General features: G+C 45.2%; 1 protein-coding gene across 1 annotated transcript in view; it reads left to right on the top strand.

The window, feature by feature from the left end:
- The first annotated feature begins 452 nt into the window (after nucleotides 1–452).
- The window catches only part of USP36 (ubiquitin specific peptidase 36), a 43,192-nt gene continuing 21,109 nt past the window's right edge, over nucleotides 453–22,535 (top strand). Inside the window, exons 1-6 of the mRNA XM_021707657.1 lie at nucleotides 453–515; nucleotides 3,425–3,686; nucleotides 4,596–4,817; nucleotides 15,168–15,278; nucleotides 16,161–16,263; nucleotides 22,011–22,078. Coding sequence (XP_021563332.1) covers nucleotides 3,434–3,686; nucleotides 4,596–4,817; nucleotides 15,168–15,278; nucleotides 16,161–16,263; nucleotides 22,011–22,078 — 757 coding nt within the window. The 5' untranslated portion in view covers nucleotides 453–515; nucleotides 3,425–3,433. The remainder of the gene's footprint in view (nucleotides 516–3,424; nucleotides 3,687–4,595; nucleotides 4,818–15,167; nucleotides 15,279–16,160; nucleotides 16,264–22,010; nucleotides 22,079–22,535) is intronic.

Here is a 22,535-nt window from a genome sequence, read left to right as displayed (position 1 = left end):
CATGCCTGTAGTTCCGGCTACTTGGAAGGCTGAAGCAGAAGGATCGCCGGAGCCCAGCAGCTCGAGGCTGCGGTGGCCGGGAGTGGCCACTACCCTCCAGTCTGGGCGACAGACTGGACTCCAACTCAAAAAAAAAAAAGAATGTTAACACATATTGTATCATTACAGTAATTTTTGGTTACTTCATATGGTTCTGCACTTATTAACCCAGTTACCATAGATATTCCTTTAGGCTTAATGATGACTTGTTCCTGGTTATAGTTGCTGTACCACATCCCTGGGAAGTGTCTGAAGAGACAGCGGGAAGAGAGTCAGCTTTGACTGATGGTCTTCCTGTTCTTCTCACAGGCTCTGATACTCATTCTACAGCTCTGGTGATTCAACAGGTCAGGTTCCAGGAACACGTGGATTCAAGGGCCTGGCAAAGCACCTGCCCAGTCAGACTCAGTGCCTCCCCACAGAATCTGATTCCATGCTGCAGAAGAAAGTAGCAGGCCCAAGTTCACACGTCCTAGGTAAGCCAGCAAAGGTTTCTCTTTTTTCATTCTACCTAGTTACCTGCACATGACCCAGCAATGACTGACTGTTCAACTGGTGAGAAATCTTAGATAATTCTCATTAGAAAAGGCTCTTTTATTTTATCAAATCAGATAACTTATGCTTGCTTTTTAAAATTTAAGTGTTTTTTTTTTTTATTTTTGAGTTGTAGTCTCACTCCTTCTCTCAGGCTGGAGTGCAGTGGCATGCATGCTCAAGGCCACCCCAGTGTTGACCTTTTGGGCTCCAGTGATCCTTCCACTTCAGCCTTTCAAGTAGCCAGAACTACAGATGCGCGCTACCACTGGCTATTTTTTTTTTTTTTTGAGTTGGAGTCTCACTCTGTCGCCCAGACTGGAGTGCAGTGGCCGCTCCTGGCCACCGCAGCCTCGACCTGCTGGGCTCTGGCAATCCTTCCGCCTCAGCATTCCGAGTAGCCAGAATTACAGCCGCGCGCTACCACGCCCGGCTAATTTTTTAATTTTACTGTAGAGATGAGGTCTCACCTGCCCAGGCGGGTCTCGAACTCGCGGGCTCAGGCAGTCCACTCACCTCAGCCTCTCAAAGGCGTGGGATTACAGGCTGAGCCACCGAGCCCGACTATTTTTTATTTTATTGTAGAGATGAGGTCTTGCCAAGTTGCCTAGGCTGGTGTTGAACCCAAGGGCTCAGGCAGTCCACTTGCCTTGGCCTCCCAAAGTGCTGGGATTACAGACTGAACCAGTGAGCTCGGCTTCACTTCTCTTCTTTACAAAATTTTTTGTTTTCTGTTTTGGAAGATCGGATCTCACTATGTTGCCTCTGCTGGAATGTATAGTGGCTATTCACAGGTGAGATCACAGTTCACTGCAGCTTCAGACTTCTGACCTTATTAACAATCCTCTTGTCTTAGCCTCCTGGTAACTGGGACTACAGGCATGTGCCACCACACCTGACTTTTCTTTAGAAAAGTTTTCTTTTTTTTTTTTTTTGAGTTGGAATCTCACTCTGTCATCCTGGCTGGAGGGCAGTAGCACGCTCATGGCTACCGCAACCTCAACTTGCTGGGCTCAGGTGATTCTTCTGCCTCAGCCTTCCAAGTAGCTGGAACTACAGGCATGTACCATCACACCTGGCTAATTTTTCTTGATTTATTGTAGAGATGAGGTCTCGCCAAGTTGCCCAGGCTGATCTCGAACCTGTAGGCTCAAACAATCCTTTCACCTCAGCCTCCCAAAGTGCTGGAATTACATGCATGAGCCACCACGCCCAGCCTGCTTTTTATTTTTTAATGTAGCTACTATAAAATTTTAAATTATACTTGTGCCTTACATTGCACTTCTATTAAACAGTGCTTGCACAAGTTATCTTTCTAAAAGTGAGGAAGAAGAAAAGGAACAAACAACAGGCCTAGAGAACATACATATGGCACCTAAACTTAAGGACGCTTTGGGAGGCAGAGGCAGGAAGATTGCTTGAGTCCAGGAATTTGAGACCAGCCTGGACAATATAGTGAGACCTCATCTCTACAAAATATCAGAAACAATTAACTGGGTGTTGTGGCACACACTTGCAGTCCCAGCTACTCGGGAGGCTAAAACAGAAGGATCACCTGAGCATAGGAGATCAAAGCTGTGGTGAGTTGGAATTATGCTACTGCATCCAGCCTGGGTGACAGCAAGACTCCCACTCAAAAAAACAAAGAAACAAGAAAAGCAAAAACGTAGATCACAGCTTTGGAATGTGGTAGCTCCAGCTGTTTCTATCCCCCTTAGCTATGAAATCCAGGAACAACTACTTTAACTTCTCCAAGTCTCCCATTCGATTGTAAAATACTAACAAAAATATATCTACTTGGGAAGTACTGTAGAGCTTGTTACTTATTAGTAAATAATGAAATATATAAATAATAGAAAGCAGATGAAATTAACTTTTAAAATTTACCTTATTTAACCCAATATATGTAAAAGAGTACCATTTCAACCCATAACTAATCTAAAAGTCACTGTGACGTTTTGCATTATTTTCTTATACTGCATCTTTGAAATCTGATGTGTATTTTATACTTGCTTCAACTTGGACTAGCCTTATTTCACATGCTCATTAGCCACATGCAGGCTGTGGCCATCATATTGAAGAGTACAGGTTCATACAGACATGCATGCTTATCTGTCCTGCATGCATGTTAGTTCCTTTTGTTTTTTTTGAGTGGGAGTCTCACTCCGTCGCCTAGGCTGGAGTGCCGTGGCACACTCAGGGCCACCCCAGTGTCGAACTGCTGGGCTCCAGCAATCCTTCTGCCTCAGCCTTCCAAGTAGCTGGAACTATGGGTGTGCGCTACCATGCCTGGCTAATTTTTGATTTATTGTAGAGACGAGGTCTCGCCCAGTTGTCCAGGATGGTCTCTAACCCGCAGGTTCAGGCAATCCACTCGCCTTAGCCTCCAAAAGTGCTGGGATTACAGGCTGAGCCACCAAGCCCGGCTGCTAGTTCCTTTATTGCATGGATTTGTAACTAGAGTGGGTGTGAGAATGAATTTTCCCTGTTTTTAGCAGACATTAGGGCTGCATGATGGCCTTTTGAAAGAAATAGCACCAATCTGATGTCCAAAACCACTTGAGGAGTGTTTGTTGAAGAGTCGCACGAGGCGACTGGTCTCCTCGCGCCGTTACTGTCTGCCTAGCTCTGTCTGTGGTGGCAGCCAGTCTTTTTGAGGCTGAAGCATGAACTCTAATAGGTCCAAGTGACATCTCCTGTTTCACACTTCCTTTGTAGGGTGGCCCCTGAGCCAGGGAAACTTTTGTGGTGGCTAGCATCCATGACAACCAAAAGGAATTTTAAGAAAAGTGGTGTTTTTGTTCCTGGGCCTTAGTGATTCGTAGGTCTGTGTTCCTTCTTATCCCCACAGTGATGCACCATGCCAATAGTCGATAAGTTGAAGGAGGCCCTGAAGCCTGGCCGCAAGGACTCTGCTGATGATGGGGAGCTGGGGAAGCTTCTGGCCTCCTCTGCCAAGAAAGTCCTTTTACAGAAGATTGAGTTTGAGCCAGCCAGCAAGAGTTTCTCCTACCAGCTGGAGTCCTTAAAGAGCAAATATGTGTTGCTGAACCCCAGAACGGAGGGATCCACTCGCCACAGGAGTGGAGATGAACTGCCGGCCAGGAGACAGGGTAAGATGTTTAGGGTGCTGGCAGAAAGACCTGCACTCTGTTGGCCAGGTAGGTGGACCAGGTGTTGACTAATTAGTAGGAACAACAGAATGTGTTCAGAGTTCACAAATTGTACATGGAGTCAGTGGATATTAGTTGTAGAGGTAATGATACAGTGTTGATAGATTGGAAATCTGTGTACTTAGAGGTTTCTTGGAACTTGCCATTCCCCCCCACCCCTCCCCCCCACCTTTTCGAGTTTAATGGGATCAAAAGTTGGGCTTGGAAATAAGAAAGAGAAATGGGTGGGCTGCCCTGGGGCAAGTATAGTGCAGAGTGCTAGGACCTGGTTCCTTCAGCTGCTCACTTCCTGAATCAATCAGGTCGTCCCATCCATAGAGAGGTCCTTGGATTCTAGACCTGAGCAACCTGGAAGGTCTACAGGGTGACTAGGTTTACTCCTGAGCTTTCTAGGAATGTCCAGTAAATGAGAACTCCAGTTACCTTCTGGTGCTGTGTTCTGAGTAACTGCATGCTAAGTGTAAGCACCGGGAATCTCTTTTTGTCTACCTGTGCATAGATTTATGTCATCCTTTTTTCTTTTTTTTTTTCTTTTTTTTGAGTTGGAGTCTCACTCTGTCTCCCAGACTGGAGTGCAGTGGCCGCTCCCAGCCACCGCAGCCTCGACCCGCTGGACTCCAGCGATCCTTCCGCCTCCGCCTTCCAAGTAGCTGGAACTACAGGCACCTGCTACCATGCCCAGCTAATTTTTTTTTATTTATTGTAGAGATGAGGGCTTGCCAAGTTGCCCAGGCGGGTCTCGAACCCGCGGGCTCAGGCAATCCACTCACCTCACCCTCCCAAGGCGCAGGATTACAGGCTGAGCCACCGAGCCCGGCTCATCCTTTTTTCTTGCCTTGTCTTTCTCAGGCAGTGAACATGCATATGAGAGCTGTGGTGACGGAGTCCCCGCCCCGCAGAAAGTGCTTTTCCCCACCGAGCGACTGTCTTTGAGATGGGAGCGTGTCTTCCGCGTTGGTGCTGGACTCCACAACCTTGGCAATACCTGCTTCCTGAACGCGACCATCCAGTGCTTGACCTACACGCCGCCACTGGCCAACTACCTGCTCTCCAAGGAGCATGCTCGCAACTGTGAGTGTGGGTTTGCAGTAATGAGGTGGCTGTGGGTCCTTGGAATTAGATGAACCCATGTGCTCGTGGTACTGCTGTTCTCAGTCTGAGTCAGATTTTGGTGTGAAGTTTTTATTGTAGTAACTGATCAAGCCTAAATTTGAATAATGCCTGCTGCACGATGGGCCATGAAAAGTGAATCACTAAGGTAGGGTTATGCTTTCCACACTTTTCTGAAAATAGCTACTCAAACAGAAACAAAGATTTTCTTTTCTTTTCTTTTTTTTTTGAGTTGGAGTCTCACTCTGTTGCCCAGACTGGACCTGCTAGGCTCCGGCGATCCTTCCGCCCCAGCCTTCCAAGTAGCTGGAACTACAGGTGCGTGCTACCACGCCCAGCTAATTTTTTAATTTATTGTAGAGATGAGGTCTCGCCAAGTTGCCCAGGTGGGTCACGAACCCGCGGGCTCAGGCAATCACTCACCTAAGCCTCCCAAAGCGCAGGATTATAGGCTGAGCCACCGAGCCCAGCTAGAAACAAAGATTTTCAAAAGATACCATCAAAATATGTATATTCAATTATTTTATATGCCATTTGTTGTACGCATCTGTGTGTGTGTGTGTGTGTGTATGCTTTTTTTTTTATTTAGTTTTTTTGAGTCAGAGTTTTCCTCTGTCACCCGGGCTAGAGTACAAGTGGAATGATCACGATGATCCCAGCTCCTTGCTGCCTTGTTCTCCTAGGCTCAGGCAATCCTCCCCACCTCAACTTCTTGAGTAGCTGGGACTACAAATGTGCACTGCTATGCCTGGCTAATTGTTTGAATTTTTTTTTTTTTTGTAGAGATGAGGTTTTATTATGTTGCCCAGGCTGGTCTCAACTCCTGAGCTCAAGCAGTCCACCCACCTCGGCCTTCCAAAGAGCTGGGATTATAGACATGAGCCACCACGCCTGACTGTTCCAATATATTTTATGTATGTTATAAAGTTGGCCCCAAAACAGAAATTAAAAATGGGTAAAATAAAGGTGAAGTAAAATATAGCTTATAAAAAACTGAAGAAAACAGAGAATCTGAAGTGTCTTTTAACTTTTTTTTTTTTTTTTTTTTTTGAGTCGGAGTCTCAGTCCGTCTCCCAGTGCAGTGGCCGCTCCCAGCCACCGCAGCCTTGACCTGCTGGGCTCCGGTGATCCTTCCGCCTCAGCCTTCCAAGTAGCTGGAACTACAGGCGTGCACTACCATGCCTGGCTAATTTTTTATTTATTGTAGAGATGAGGTCTCGCCAAGTTGCCCAGGCGGGTATCGAACCCGCGGGTTCGGGCAATCCACTCACCTCAGCCTCCCAAAGTGCTGGGATTACAGGCTTAGCCACCAAGCCCTGCTTCTTTTAACTATTAAAGAAATTAAAGCAGTGGCTAAAAATCTTCTCATAGAGAAAATACCAAGCTAAGTTTATAGGTGGTTTCTATGAGTTTCTAAGAAGCAAGTTATTCCAACCCTTTACAAATTTGTTCAAAGAATAGAAAAGGAAAGAATACTTCCTAGCTCATTCTATAAAGTTCTTATAGCTTGGAAACAAAAATAAACAAGGACATATGAGAAAGAGAAATTATAACACCATCTTATTCATGAACACAGATACAAAAGTTTTGGAAAAAGATGGCATCATTTTAAAAAAAAAACCTATACATAACTTGTGTTTATCATAGGAATACAAGGATGTTCTAATATCAGAAAATCTCTAAATATAATTCTGGGGGAATCACAGCGCTTAAAAACATGACTCAGGCCGGGCTCGGTAGCTCAGCCTGTAATCCCAGAGCTTTGGGAGGCCGAGGTGAGTGGATTGCCTGAGCCTGCGGGTTTGAGACCCGCCTGGGCAACTTGGTGAGACCTCATCTCTATAATAAATCAAAAATTAGCGGGGCATGGTAGTGCGCGCCTGTAATTCCAGCTACTTGGAAGGCTGAGGTGGAAGGATCGCTGGAGCCCAGCGGGTCGAGGCTGCGGTGGCCAGGAGCGGCCACTGCACTCCAGTCTGGGTGACAGAGTGAGACTCCAACTGAAAAAATAAATAAAAATAATAAAAATAAAAAAACATGACTCAGGCCGAGTGCAGTGGCTCACACCTGTAATCCCAACACTTTGAGAGGCCAAGGCGAGAGGATTGCTGAGTCCAGGGGTTTGAGACCAGCTTGGGCATCTTGGTGAGACCTTGTCTCTGTAATAAATCAGAAAATTAGCCGAGCGTGGTGATGCTTGCCTGTAGTTCCAGCTACTTGGAAGGCTGAAGTAGAAGGATCACCTGAGCCCAGTAGGTCAAGACTGTGGTGGCCATGAGCCTGCCAGTGCACTCCAGCCTGTGTGACAAAGTGAGCCTCCAACTCAAAAACAAAAAAAACAAAAAACATGACTCAGGAGCCTGGCCTGTTGGGTTTGCACCTCAGCTCTGTCCCTTAGTAACTGTGAGTCCTTGTGAGTGTTACTCATCCTCTTTCTGCATCCTGTCCCTGACCTGCAGAATAATAATACTGTCTTCCTCACAGAGTTGTTGTGATGTTCAGATGGATTCTATAAAGTGCTTGGAGTAGTATTTGGCACACAGTAAGTGCTGTATAAATGACTGCTTGTTTTGCTACCTTAATTACTATTACTGTAATGACAGATTGATAGAAAAAGGTCACCTGAAAATAGATGCCCCTTAAATTATGGTACAAAATCCTCTAAGCAAAGTAGCAATAGAAGGACACTTTCTAAACTTGGTAAAAGGTATCTGCCACAAACTACAAAAAGCATCATTCTAAATAAGAAAATATTGGAACCTTCTCTCCAGAACCAGGAGTGAGACAAGGATGGTCTGTCTTGCCATTCTGTTTATGATTGTGTTGGTCCTAGCTAGAGCAGGGATTATGAAAAAAGAAAGGGAATAACACTGTGGTAATAATATGAATTTCATTTACTATCATAATTGAAAACAATATTCCTGCATGGAAAAACTAACAATATACAGACAAATTAGAAATTTGGCAAGGGGCATTTGGCAACATGGCTAGAAATAACAATATATAAAAAGGTTAGTTGAATTTTTCTACACCAGTTAACAAACAATTGTAAAAAAAGTTACTATCATAAAAAAATTTATTAAAGCAACATAAGTAATAAAGTTATTAGATCTGATTTTAGCAAGATGCGTGCAGAAAACCTTTACTGAGAAGATTTGATGATAATTTTTGTAGATGGAGAGATGGCTATCTTCACCGAGTGAAGGCTTACTATTATAAGATCTCAATCATCCCCAAATTTATGTACAAGCACACCTGTTTTGTAGTGCTTCACTTTGTTGCATTTCTCAGATACTATATTTTTTCACAAATTGAAGGTTTGTGGCAACCTTGCATCGAATGAATCCATTAGTGCCATTTTTCAACAGCATATGCTTACTTTGTTAGCATTATTTTAGCAATAAAGCTTTTTTTTTTTTTTTTTGAGTCTCACTCTGTCTCCCAGACTGGAGTGCAGTGGCACGCTCATGGCCACCCCAGTTTCGACCTGCTGGGCTCCAGCAATCCTTTTACCTCAGCCTTCCAAATAGTGGGAACTACAGAAGTGCGCTACCACGCCCGGCTAATTTTTTGATTTATTGTAGAGACGAGGTCTCGCTAAGTTGTCCAGACTGGTCTTGAACCCTTGGGCTCAGGCATTCCACTCACGTCAGCCTCTCAAAGTGCTGGAATTACAGACTGAGCCACCAAGCCCAACTGACACATAACTTTTATGTGCACTGGGAAGCCAAAGACAGTCGTGTGGTCTGAAACTGACCCTGCAGTGCCTCTGAGGTATGCCTGTGCAGGTTGGTGTAGCTTTAGTTGATTTTAAAATATATGTGAAAAATAACAGCAAAGGGCCAGAAATAGCCAGGACAGTCCTGAAAAAGAATAGGAGAAGGAATATGCTCTGCCAACTATAAAGATTTATTGTAAAGTTATAGAAATGAAAATGTCATAGTGTTGGATCAGAGAGAGACATACCAACCAATGGAATAGATTAGAGAGCCCAGAAACAGACTCGCATGTATTTGGAAAAGTGATGTTACATACTTGTTTTTTGTACATATATATAGATCTATGATTTTCTTTTTCTCTTAGATTAAAAAATGTAGTTTATTTAGAAAGTCATTTAGAGAGAGAGGAGATTCACCTTCCCAAGGTTGGGGAGGGGGCCAAAGATTGGAAACATGGTGACGAGCTCAAGGAGCCACATGGTCAGACCATAGCTTAGCAAAACAGTGGCCCACGATTTTCAATAAATGAAACTAAAACAGAAACTTGGCTTTACATATGGAAGACCATGACACAGAGTCCCCATTTCATGTCAGATGCAAAAAAATCGGGAGGAATTAAAAACTTACTGTCAGTCTGGCGCGGTGGCTCAGCCTGTAATCCCAGCACTTTGGGAGGCCGAGGTGAGAGGATTGCCTGAGCCCAGGGGTTCGATACCAGCCTGGGCAACTTGGTGAGACCTCGTCTCTACAGTAAGTCGCAAAAACTAGCCGTGCATGGTGGCATGCACCTGTAGTTCCAGCTACTTGGAAGGCTGAGGCAGAAGGATTGCCTATACCCAGCAGGTCGAGACTGTGGTGTCCATGAGCATGCCACTGCACTCAGTCTGGGTGACAAGAGTGAGACTTCAACTAAAAAAAAACTTAATATGAAGTGGCTCATGTCTGTAATCTTAGCGTTGGGAGGCCAAGGCAGGAGGATCACTTGAGGCCCGGAGTTCGAGACCAGCCTGGGCACCATAGAGACACCCATCTCTACCAAAACAAAAAGCAAAACAAAAAAGCTGGGTGTAGTTGTGCTCGCCTATAGTCCTAGCTACTTGAGCTATGATCATGCCACTGCACTCCAGCCTGGGCAACAGGGGAGACCCTATCTCTAAAAACAACAACAACAAAATACTTAGTATCAAAAGTAAAATTAATGCTTTTAAAAGAAATGTAGGTAAATACCTTTCTGACCTTGAGGAGGAAGATTAAGACTCAGAAAGCAGTAACCATAAAAGAAAAAAACAGGAAAATATAAAGACTTTTGTGTTTGTTTTGTCTGACAAGCTTGCTACTAATTGTGTTCTCTGTGTGTTCTCTGTAAGTGTGAAAGTTCTTTGATGTTTTATTGTCACCTTACATTTTGTAAAATAGCCATTGATTTTGAGAATCAGATAGTGTGTTGTTCAGGAGTTAGTTGTGTCTGCATATCTCAAAGTTGTATATTAATTATGTATTATAAGAAGTCACAGTAGTACTTTTTTTTTCTTTCTTTTTTTGAGTTGAAGTCTCACTCTGTTGCCCAGACTGGAGGGCAGTGGCCGCTCCTGGCCACCGCAGCCTCGACCTGCTGGGCTCCGGTGATCCTTCCGCCTCAGCCTTCCCAGTAGCTGGAACTACAGGCGCATGCTACCACACCGGGCTAATTTTTTGATTTATTGTAGAGATGAGGTCTTGCCCAGTTGTCCAGGTGGGTCTTGAACCCGCAGGCTCAGGCAATCCACTTGCCTCAGCCTCCCACAGTGCTGGGATTACAGACTGAGCCATCGAGCCCGGCCAGTAGGAATCATTTTATTAATCTGAATGTTTGCAGACCTTAAAATAAATCTTGACTAATGATATTTTCTTAAAAAAAAAAATAAAAAGAGAAAAGCAGATACATTCAGCTGTGTTAAAATTAAGAAGAACTTATGTTTATTAAAAGCACTTAAAGAACATTAAAAGAACAACTACAAGCTGGGAGATAATCTGAAACCTGTAGAATTAACATCAAGAATATACAAAGGGCCAGGCGAGGTGGCTCAAACTTGTAATCCCAGCACTTTGGGAGGCCAAGGCGAGAGGATTGCCTGAGCTCAGGGGTTCGAGACCAGCCTGGGCACAACTTGGTGAGACCTCATCTCTGTAATAAATAAAAAAAATAAGCCAAATGTGGTAGCACGTGCCTATAGTTCCAGCTAGTTGGAAGACTGAGATATAAGGATCGCCTGAGCCCAGCAGGTTAAGGCAACAGAGTAAGACTCAAAAAAAAAAAAAAAAAAAAAAAAAAAAATATATATATATATATACACACACACACACACATACACACATATACATATATAAAGAACTGACTGGGCATGCTAGCTCATGCTTCCATAATCTCAGCATTTTGGGAGGCTTGAGGCAAGAGGTTTATCTGAGCCCAGAAGTTCAAGACCAGCCTGGGCAACTTGGTGAGACCTTGTCTTTACAATACATAAAATTAGCTAGGAGTGGTGGTGTGTACCTGTAGTTCCAGCTACTTGGGAGTCTGAGACTGATCACCAAGCAGGTCAAGGCTGTGGTAGCTGTAATTGTGCCACTGCACTCCAGCCTGGACAACAGAGTGAGACTCTGTCTCAAAAATAAAAAATATGTGAAGTATTATAAATCAACAGAGAGAAGGTAGTTAATAAAAGTTACGAACAGGCATTTTATAGAAGAAGAAATTCATGGCCAAGAAGTGTGGGGAGTGATGCTTAGCCTTCTGGTAATCTAGTAGTCAGTGAAATTCCATGAAGGCCATGGTAGGGTGCTATTTTACACCTTTGTGATTAAAAAAATTCAAAAGTCAGAGAGGAATGAAACTCAGTTCTTTTCATATTTCTGGCCTGAGTTGGAATAACTATTGTGGAAAAGAGTCTGACATTGTGTTTCACAAAATCTACTACCCAGAGATTCTACTCCTGTAGAGAAGCTCTGGTACATATATGTACATGTCTACAGTAAAACAGTAAGCAACGCAATTGCTCAACAGAAGGTTCCATTATGGTATTATCATGTGGAATACTGTACAGCAGAGCAGAGGAATGAATTTCAACTTCTGGATGAATCTTAAGAACATCATGTGCAATGAAGAGAAATGTCCCAGAAGATTACATAGAGCATGAATTCCTATTTATTAAGTTAAACAAACAAAAACAGAGACAATTCAGTATTTAGGTATGTATATACACATGTAATAAAAACTTTAAAGAAAAAAATGATTCCAAAAAGGTTAGACAATTAAAAATCAGGAAATGAGGGTGGAACCTGAGGCAGGGGGATTGGGAGTATAGGAAGTAAAATGTAGTGATAAAGTTCTGGATTACACGATCTGTTCAAGGATATTCATAATATTATTTTTAAAAGCATGAAAAATGGTTGTGCAATGGAAACGATGTTTGTAAATGTCTTGCTAATTGTGTTGGCTTCATAGCAGCAAAGGTGCACATACCAAGTCATAGTGTACAGTGTACACTGTTCTGGTGAAGCTCATTGTCCACAGTGGTAACTTAATCCCCTTTTCCAGCAGCCATCTTGGCAATGTTGAGGTTGTTTTGGGTGGACTTTGAGTAAGATTTGACTGGATGATCATTGTTTCATTTCATGTTTTTGGCTATAAGCTCTCACTGTCCCAAACCTCTGAGTGGCTCTTCCATTGTAGAGCTGTTTTCCATTCTCGTTTCCTCTGCAGGAATCTCTTTGAGCCATTTGTCAACTTTGTGAGGACTAATTTAGTTAAACCAGGTCACATCTGTAAATCCTTGTAACCTGGCACAGGTGAGCTGTGGTAGGCTGCAGTGTGTTGGTAGCAAGTATGTGTCTGAAGCAGCCCCATCAGCCCATCCTTGTGAGGGAACACCCTGTCTTCCCTTGGGATTCCCCTCCTCTGAGCCACTGAGGATGGTGCCAGTATCACTTTCCACCCTAGTTTGTTAGCTTTTTTAGAGTAAAACAAGTCAAGAGAAGTTGTAGTCTATTTTCCCCTGCACCTCACTGGATCTCTCAGTGACCCTAAGTGGGTTTGGACTATGCTCTCTTCCTCCTGGAATATGGTGTTTGAAGAGAGTCAAGAACTTCAAGAGGTATCATGATGAGGCTCTGCTGTGCAGGCAGCGTGGGGCTGGAGGACCCTCGCACCGGGACTTAGTTAGAAAATAATCACTTTTGGACCAACCCCTTCGGGTCCCCTCTCACTGTGGGAGCTTCTCTGTCTTCTCAATAAATCCTGCTTTCTCACTTTAAAAAAGAAAGAAAGAAATAAAATAAACACTTTGTGTAAAAATCCAGGAGGAACAGTCCTTTTGTACATTGTTTCCTACATTTCAGTAGCAGTGTCTCTAAAGTCATGAATTTGACTTTTGAGTCTTATTTGTCTGAATTATATGAAAAAAGGTGTTTGTCCAAGTGCCACTTGGATTAATCTCGTATATTGCCAGAGATTTGAAAGTCTCTTTCATGTATTCCTGGCTTAGATTTTTTTTTGTTGTTTAGTTGGAGTCTCACTCCAACGCCCAGGCTGGAGTGCAATGGCATGCTCATGATCACCCCAGCGTCAACCTGCTGGACTTCGACAATCCTTCCGCCTTAGCCTTCCAAGTAGCCTGAACTATGGGCGCGCACTACTGCACCTGACTAATTTTTTATTTATTGAGGAAATGAGGTCTTATCAAGTTGCCCAGGCTGGTCTCAAACCCGCTGGGCTCAGGCAGTCCACTCACCTCGGCGTCCCAAAGTGCTGAGATTACCCCCACCAAAAAAAGTGGTATGTTCATTCTGTGAAATAGTCTAGCTGTGATAAGATTTGAAGGAGCTAGCGCTTTGTCTAGCAACATGCATTTTTAAAAAGCAGAGTTGCTGAATAATACCTTACTATATAGTACAATTTATATTTAAAGTAGGTTTTAAAAATGTATTTACAGTGCCATATATTGTTTTTGGATGCACATCTGTGTAATAATACAATATATACAGTGAATGGGAGCAATCATTGGTGTGGCAGCTCACATCTGTAATCCCAGCATTTTGGGAGGCCAAGGCAGGAGGATTTCTTGAAGCTATGAGTTTAATACCAGGCTGGGCAACATAGTGAGACCCTATGCCTACAAAAAATGAAAAAATTAGCCTGGTGAGGTAGTGTGTACTTGTAGTCCCAGCTACTCGGGTGGCTAAAGTGGGAGAATCACTTGAGCTCAGAAGTTCAAGGCTGCAGTGAGCTATGATTGAGCCACTGCACTCCAGCTTGGGTGACAGAGCAAGACCCTGTCTCAAAACAAAAGTAATAATAATTGCCTAATTTAGCACAGTGGTTACCTTGGATGAAAAAAACATGAAAAATGGGATCAAGAGGAACTAAGGGGGAGGTCACCTGCTGCACCATTGTTTGGCACACCATTGATGCCTAAAATGGGGTAGAGCTGGGTGGTGGTATGTTCTTTGTACATGTCTTTGTATTTAAAATATGTCATAAGCCGGGCTCTGTCTGTAATCCTCGCACTTTGGGAGGCTGAGATGAGTGGATTGCCTGAGCCCACGGGTTCGAGACCTCCCTGGGCAACTTGACGAGATCTCATCTCTACAATAAATAAAAAAAAAAATTAGCCGGGCGTGGTAGTGCATGCCTGTAGTTCCAGCTACTTGGAAGGCTGAGGCTGAAGGATCGCTGGAGCCCAGCAGGTCGAGGCTGTGGTGGCCGGGAGCGGCCACTGCACTCCAGTCTGGGTGACAGAGTGAGACTCCAACTCAAAAAAATAAAATAAAATAAAATATATCATAATCTTAAAGGTAAAATTATACCACTGTCTAGCCTAATGCTAAATGAGGAGCAAGCCGTTTTGTATGTAGCAGGGGTTGGCAGACTAACCTGACCTGCTGCCAGTGTTTGTCAATAAAGTTCTGGTGAACACTTCTGTGCCCATTCGTTGGCGTGTTGTCTATGGTTCCTTTTTGCTTCACAGTGGTGGAATTGCATAATTGTGACACCAACTATATAGTCCTCAAAGTGGAGAATATTTACTAGCTGATCTTCTTAGGAAGATTTCAATCCTGGATATATCACAATAAAGTGTGGACTAGAAGGAGTAGAGCCGAAGTTCCCCCATTTGAGGCACACACTGGGGTCTGGCGGGAAGCCCTAAAATGTTTTTGCCTGTTGACCATGTGATGCAACTTAGAATTGGCAGAAGACATTTTTCTAAGCCTCATTTTGAAAATCTGGCTTATTCTTTTTACAAGTAAATAACACGAATGAAATGTGAACAGAATCCTGCCCAGGTCATCAGCGTTAACCCAGGGTAATGGCATGAAATGGTTAGAATTACAGCTTGGGGGAAGCCTTGGCCCCCAAATGCTGTCCAGCAGAGGGAAGTGTCTGTGGTGGTCACTGAGTGGCTTCCAGGGTCTGAGGTCTGTGTTGCTCAGCCATTCTTTCAGAGACTAGTTTGCTCTTGTTTGCTTGTGCTTCTTTCCTTCTTATGTTGGGGTGTGGGTGTCTTTAATAAGTCTTGAAAGCTCTCGTTTTAATATTGCTCCTCCTTCCATACCTCAGGCCACCAGGGAAGCTTCTGCATGCTGTGTGTCATGCAGAACCACATCATCCAGGCCTTCGCCAACAGCGGCAACGCCATCAAGCCTGTCTCCTTCATCAGAGACCTGAAGAGTAAGACTCGATCTGTCATTACTAAATGCCTGCTAGGTATTTGCTCTATGTCAGGTGCTGGGGAGTTGGTAGAAGGGAGAGAAGACCTATGAATGAAGTCTTAGGAATCCTGTGCTGAGAATCACCGTGTGCAGCATTGCAGACTAGAGACATGTTTGCTGGAGTCAGTGGGGAAGGCTGTTGATTGGGATGGGTCGTACCAGGTAGGTTTTGACCCGGTATAGGGGATTGTTGCATGTGGGGTGCAGGCAGGTAAGTGAAGGAGGGCTGGGAGGCCCATGGATGAGGAATGTTCCAGCGCCTTTCTGACCATCAGGAACCAGTTTCCCCAGGCCATATAGGTCTCATTTCCCTTCACCTGGCAGAAAAGAGAGGCCTGTTCTTGGTTTTTGGAAACCTGTAAATTGTAGCACTACGACATAATTATAATGCATCTGAGTTCTCTATAGGCTCTTGGAAAAATAGTTACTCGGTGGATTTGACATTTTTTTTTTAGTCGGAATCTCACACTCACAGCCACCGCAGCCTTGACCTCCTGGCCTCAGGCTATGCTTCCATCTCATCCTTCCAAGTAGCTGAAACAACAGGTGTGAGCCACCATGCCCGACCAGATTTGACATTCTTAAGGGCTTGGCACCGATGGCACTTGTGCTGTTTGTGAAGTCGTGAGGGTTGCAGCCTCAGATCTTACTGAGAAAGTACTGGCCATAATGAATCATGCTTGGGAGAGGGAACATTCATAGAGAGCTCTTATTCTCATCACCTGCCCCTTGAAGAGTTGTACTGCTTTACTCTTGTGACAGCTAGGGAGTGACGATGGGTAAGCTCTGATGGATGTTCAAAGAGAAGGCATGAGCTCTTCCTGAATCTTTCTTTCCTTAGAGATTGCCCGGCACTTCCGCTTTGGGAACCAAGAGGATGCACACGAGTTCCTCCGGTACACCATCGATGCCATGCAGAAGGCCTGCTTGAATGGCTATGCCAAGTGAGTGCTTCACCACCCACCCTTCCTGAGGGTTTTCATATGCCTTTTTTTTTTTTAACTGGTGGCAGTGGAACTTTCTTGTGAGGCGGCCAAGTCCTTCCTACCCAGGTTTTCCTCTGAGAGATATGGCAGAACTTGCATCTGGGCACTTGACCTGCTGAAGCTCAAGGAGGAGATTACCCTTGCCTCCAGGGAAGGGGGTGTCCCCTGATGTGGTCTCCTGGCCAAGGGCAGTGTGGTAACCTCAGATGGCGGTGGTAGCTCTGTTTCAGCAGCTCAGTTCAGGGAAGATGCTTTAGCAGACCTTTTTAGAATGATCAACTTGTTTCTGTGGACTCTTGTAGTCTTTTAAAAATAACTTTGCTGTTTTGATACAGAGGATGAGATTGGTAGGAATTACTATCTCCATAATATAACTTAAAGCATACAGGACAGCAAGTCTCAGTGGTTCACGCCTATAATCCCAGTACTTTGGGAGGCCGAAGTGAGAGGATTGCCTGAGCCCACGAGTTTGAGACCAACCTGGGCAACTTGGTGAGACCACATCTCTACAGTAAATCAAAAAATTAGCTGGGCGTGGTGGCATATGTGTGTAGTTCCAGTTAACTTGGAAGGCTGAGGCAGAAGGATTGCCCGAACCCAGCAGGTCGAGGCTGCGGTGGCCAGGAGCGTGCCTCTGCCCTCCAGCCTGGGTGACAGAGTGAGACTCCAACTCAAAAAAAAAACATACAGGACAATTTGAGGTTAGGAAGTTTATAGTTTTTAAAGTTTTACTCTGCCTGATTACTGTTTCTTAATTTCAAATTTCCAGCACAGAGTGTGCATGTAGCTAATTGCTTGCTTTATGTGACATATTCCCTTAGTGTGACAGTACCATCACAAACTGTTTTTGTGTCATTCCTAGGTTCATGGTTTCAGACAAAGAAAATAGACAGGAAATGCTCACAATTTCTTGGTTATTGTGTAGGCTTAGAATTCTGGAAATACTTTAAGCAATTTAGGAAGCATACCTAGAATGTTCTTTAGAGAAGTTAGTTGAGTTGTGAACCCTGGAGTTTAAGACCAGCCTGGGCAACATAGGGAGATTTTGTCTCTACAAAAAGTTAAAAAAAATTAGCTGGATGCAGTGGTGCACATATATAGTCCCAGCTATTCTGGAGGCTGAGACAGGAGGCTCACTTGAGCCCAGGAGTTGGAAGCTGCGATGAACCATGGTTGTGCCCACTGCACTCCAGGCTGGGCAGCAGAGTGAGACCCTAACTCCAAAAAAAAAAAAGAAAGAAAGAAAACATGGATAAATAGCTTTATATAAATACACCTTTTACCAGATTCCTAGCTAGGATACTTTTTCCTTATTCTGGGAGTTTGGTCACATGTTCTTTCATCTCCCTCCCTCCATACAAATTCACATCTGCCCATCTCTTGCTGCCCTCCAGTTAGCTAGGTGATCATTGCTGCTTGTTCCCTGCCTCCTGCGTGCTGGGCCCTGTATCCAACACTGAGAATTTAGAGATTAAAGCTGCGGTCTCGGGTCTGAGGCTTCATGGTATGATTGGGGAAGACGGGTGAACCCACCAGCATTTACTGTCTTCTGTGCAAAGGCTATCAAAGAGAGAGATCATCTCACCCAGAGGAGCCTTCCTGGGGGAAGTGACCCCTGAGGCTAAGCTCGGGGAGAATTAGGCAAGGACTGGGCCTGGAGGAGGGGTGTGGCATTCCTATCACCTCCAGGGGAGTATGTGCAGTGAATCTGCAGCAGGGGCTTCCAGCTCTGGCTTGGAGTGCAGTCACTTGGAGACCTCTTAGGACAAGAACCGACACGTGGGCTCCAGGCCAGGCCAACTAACCAGAGTCTGCAGTGAAAGAAATTCAGAAGGGGTGAGATGGGAGGTAGAATGAATATGATTTGGATTTGGGACTGTAGGAGGGAAGGAGTCCAGGTGTGTGATCTGGACCTTGAGTTGGGTGGGGGTGAGTCATTCTTTGGTACAGGGATTGGTGGGAAGAGGAAGGAGGCCAAGTGGCAGGTGGCCAGGTGTTGCCGGACTCATGACCACTGCAGCCTCAACATACTGGACCCAGGCGATCCTTCCACCTCAGCCTTCCAAAGATGAGGTTTTGCCAGGTTGCCCAGGCTGGTCTCAGACCCTTGGGCTCAGGCAGCCCTCTTGCCTTCGCCTCCCAAAATGATGGGATTATAGACATGGGCCACTATGCCTGGCTGGAAGGGCCTTTTCCTTGTTTGACTCTTTGATGATTTTTGGTGTTACTTGCTTTGTGATCAGAGCCTGCTTATCATATGTCTGCATCATGGAACTCCCTTTGTCTTCTCTGTGAGCTAATTAGAATCCGCATTTGTGAGTGTTCCCTGTGCACTTGTGGTGGTGTCTTCTCAGATGGTTGGGGTGCAGGGTTTGCTCCTATGTGTGGAGGCTGGCACAGTTGCTGATGCTCTCGTCTTGTGCACATGTGTGTGTGTCTCCCTTGTCTGGCCTGTGCTGGGAATGACGTGGTAAGCCACTGATGACTGGTGTGTTTGTGTCTCCTTGCATCTCCTGCGATTTTGCTTTATATAGATGCTTGCAGTTAGATATTCATAAATTGCCTTGTCTTCTTGAGAATTGTTGCTTTTAGTATTACAGAGAGTTTTTGTCACAGCGAGTGTCCTTTGGCTTGAGTCTCCATTGCCCAGTGTCAGAACCACAGCCCTACTTTGTAGAGGTTCCACTTGCCCCTTGCCCTTAGCCCATCATTCTCTGAATACTTTTTAGGTGTCCCTAGGGTTTAGTCTTGCTTTGTAAGTCAAATTGAATGTCTCTTAGTAAGTTAAGCCCCTTCTGTTTATTGTTATGACTGAAAGTTTTGGTCTCGACCCTGTCATATTAATATATTTTATAACAATTGTAGATAGCATATTTGCTGTGCTTTTTTTTTAAGAGACAGGGTCTCATTCTGTCACCCACACTAGAGTGCAGTGGCACAATCATGACTCACCACATCCTCAAACTCCTGGACTCAAGTTATCCTCCTACCTTAGCCTCTCAAGTAGCTGGGACTACAGGTGTGTGCCACCATGCCCAGCTACTTTTAAAAATATTTTTTAGGGGTCGGGTGCAGTGGCTCACACCTATAATTGGGAGACTGAGGTGAGAGGATTGCCTGAGCCCACAGGTTCGAAACCAGCCTGGGCAACTTGGCAAGACCTCATCTCTATAATAAACCAAAAAATTATCAGGGTGTCATGGCGCATGCCTGTAGTTCCAGCTACTTGAAAGGCTGAGACTGAAGGATCACCTGAGCCCAGCAGGTCGAAGCTGAGTTGGCCGTAATTGTGCCACTGCACTCCAGACTCCAACCCCAAAAATATATATATATTTTTAGAGACAATATCTTAATATGTCACCCAGTCTAGTCTCAAACTCCTAGCCTTAAGCGATCCTCCTGCCTGGACCTCCCAAAGTCCTGGGATTACAGGTATGATCCATTGTGACTGGCCCTGTTTGTTTGAGGATATTTAATTCAGTTTGAAGGTTTTATGTTGCTGTCTTTCTGGTTTGTGCTTGTTTTCTGGGGGGTAATTTTCATATGATGAAGTGTTTTGATTCCTGTTTATTATTATTTCTACTTAAAGCACTTCTGCATAGACTTAGACTGCTGTCATTTATGTTATGGATCCGGTGGCTTTCGAGATTCTTACTCTGAAAGCGCCTCCTCTGGTTGCACAGTGACATACACTTTAAGAGCTGGCTTTTTCTCTGCGGCAGAAGAGTCAGTAGCCTCTGTTTGGGCTTTGTTCAGCACCCCAAAATTTTCCCTTTTGCTTCTCTTGCCCTTCACTGCCCAGTCTCCTAAAGATGCCTGCTTGTCTTTTTGCCTTCCCCTGGGAGAAACCATGCCTGTGGGGACTGCCACCTCAGCTGTGTGCCTGAGTCCCTGGAGTCAGTGTTCCACACCAGGGTGCTCCTCACAGCAGTGATTAAGGCTCTCAGGCCACCTGCTCCCCACTTCCCTCTCACTCAGTTGTCCCCACTCTCCTTTTCTCCCGAGGCTGGAGCAGGAGCAGGAATGCGGGAGAGCTTGCTAGGGCCTGGCTTGCCGTCCCACTTGTGGGTAACCTGACAGTAGTGCTTCCTCTGCTTCACGTTGTGCTGAGGGTGGTTCCTTGTGACTCTGTTTACACTGGTTCTCACTTCTGGACGACTGAGATTATCTGGATTTTGTCATCTGCCATCACATGCAGCTACCCACAGTTTTCAGTCTGCTCTGAAATCATGGCCTTGCTAGTTTTTATAATTTAGACACCTCTTCTTTTGATGAATGGTGGTGAAAATAGAATGGCGGCAGTTGACTTTTCGTTTCCTAACCGTGCAAAGTAAAAATTTGGTGACTCTGTGCCGGTCTTCGAGATATTTGAAGCTCTGGAGTCTGGGAAGCGCTGCAGCGGGTGAGAAGCTGAAGTGTGCTGTGCGCCAGCAGCACACTGCAGGGGGGGTGGAGCCTCGAAGTGTGTAATCTCTAAGTGACCCTGGGTAGTGAGAAACAGCACTACTTTGCATCTTGGAGGAGTTGGAAGAGGCAGCTGGGGACACGGGGCCCGGAACACCTAGGAGGAGGGAAGCTTGTCTTGAGGGAGTGGGCCACATTCTCATGCTGCTGTAATCTTTTAGTAAAAATACTCCAAAGCCAGGTGGACTTGCATCTGGAGGTCTTTGGTGACTCTGTGAAAGAGTTCCTGAGGAGTGAGTCGGAATCAGATGCAGTTGGTGGCAAGGGAAAACAAGAAGCAGAGATGATGTGGCATGTTGTTTCCCGAATCCTCCTGACATGAATACCTACCCTATGAACACTGCATGGGAGGCATGTTGTACTCTTAGCAGCTGTAGGGGCAGGGTCACGATGGGGCACCCAAGGCTTTCTGTCAGTAAACGGTGCGGGGAGTTGGAATGCTGGGTCACCTGACCTTAAAGCCCATGCCGTGATCCCACTGTCCTCTATAAAAAGGTGTCAAAGTAGGATTTTTTGTTCCCGCCCTTTTTCTTTTATTTTTATTTTATTTATTTATTTATTTTTTGAGCTGGAGTTTCATTCTGTTGCCCAGGCTGGAGTGCAGTGGCACACTCATGGCCACCCCAGCATCGACCTGCTGGGCTCCGGCTATCCTTCCTCCTTAGCCTTCCAAGTAACTGGAACTACAGGCACGCACTATCATGCCTGGCTATTTCTGTCCTTTTTTCCATGCCAGAGACTGGTTGTGTGATTGACTGGAATAGAATTATTGACCATGCAGGACCTTGGGGAGCCAGGACCTGAATGGGTAGGCGGGGTGGGTATTGGAGTTCAGGGCACAGGTGTTTGACCTCCAGCCCCACCCTATATTTGCATACTTCTTTTATTGAGACTGAAGAGAAAAGGTAAGGCTGGGTAAGGATATAGCTGCATTTCTTAGTCCTTTTATTTTCTGTGAAGTGGACAGTGAGGTTGCCCACTGAGAGGCAGGGGGCGTCATGAAGGTTTGAAGTACCTGTTGTAGAGCATGGGAGCTGAGAAGGGCAGAGCTCTGTAGAGAGACTACCTGGCAGCGCAGGGGCCCACTGAGGGTGGAAATTCGGGGTGTGTGGCAACTTGGGGTGGGTGGTGCGGTTTCTTGGTATCATGCTGAGCCAGGTGACTAATGGGGACTGGGGAGCTGGCATGCAGCTGCCTCGTGGTGTCATGTTTTTATCTTGAAGGCTGTGACTACTTTTTAGGTTGGATCGTCAAACACAGGCCACTACCTTGGTCCATCAAATTTTTGGAGGGTACCTCAGATCCCGTGGTAAGTGATCACGTTTCTCTACTTCTTATCAGGATTAAAATATTGCTAACCCAGGAAATCCTAAGAACTCAAGCAGAGACCAGAGCTCTTTCCTACCTGTGTAGACCTGGGCAAGTCACTGAGGGCTTGAGCCTTGGTTTCCTCTGTGAGACTCCTCACCTGCCTGACCAGCTCTACTCAGTTGTTACAATATTCCTGAGTAAGTTTGGAGAAAAGCACATGCAGGTGTTCAGGGATGATGCATTATTTTCCCTCAACTCTTCCCCAGTTCCTCAGGTTGTGGCCAGTTTTCTCAACTGGAGAGTATCACGTGTGGTGGTTGCCATTCATGTGGGGAGGGCCTTGTGAGTGGGAAGGTGTTGACCTTGGTCTTTGTAATCTCCAGTGGTAAAGGAGAGCTCTCTCTCCAGATACCCGGGTTCTCCAGGGGCTGGTGGGAAGATCATCTTTGTCCAAA

The sequence above is a fragment of the Carlito syrichta genome, unplaced genomic scaffold (genome assembly GCF_000164805.1).
Source record: "Carlito syrichta isolate Samal-C Ts95f unplaced genomic scaffold, Tarsius_syrichta-2.0.1 Scaffold123321, whole genome shotgun sequence".
Classification (NCBI taxonomy): Eukaryota; Metazoa; Chordata; class Mammalia; order Primates; family Tarsiidae; genus Carlito; species Carlito syrichta.
The sequence above is the reverse complement of the archived record's forward strand: the minus strand, read 5'-3'. Positions and strand labels throughout refer to the sequence as shown.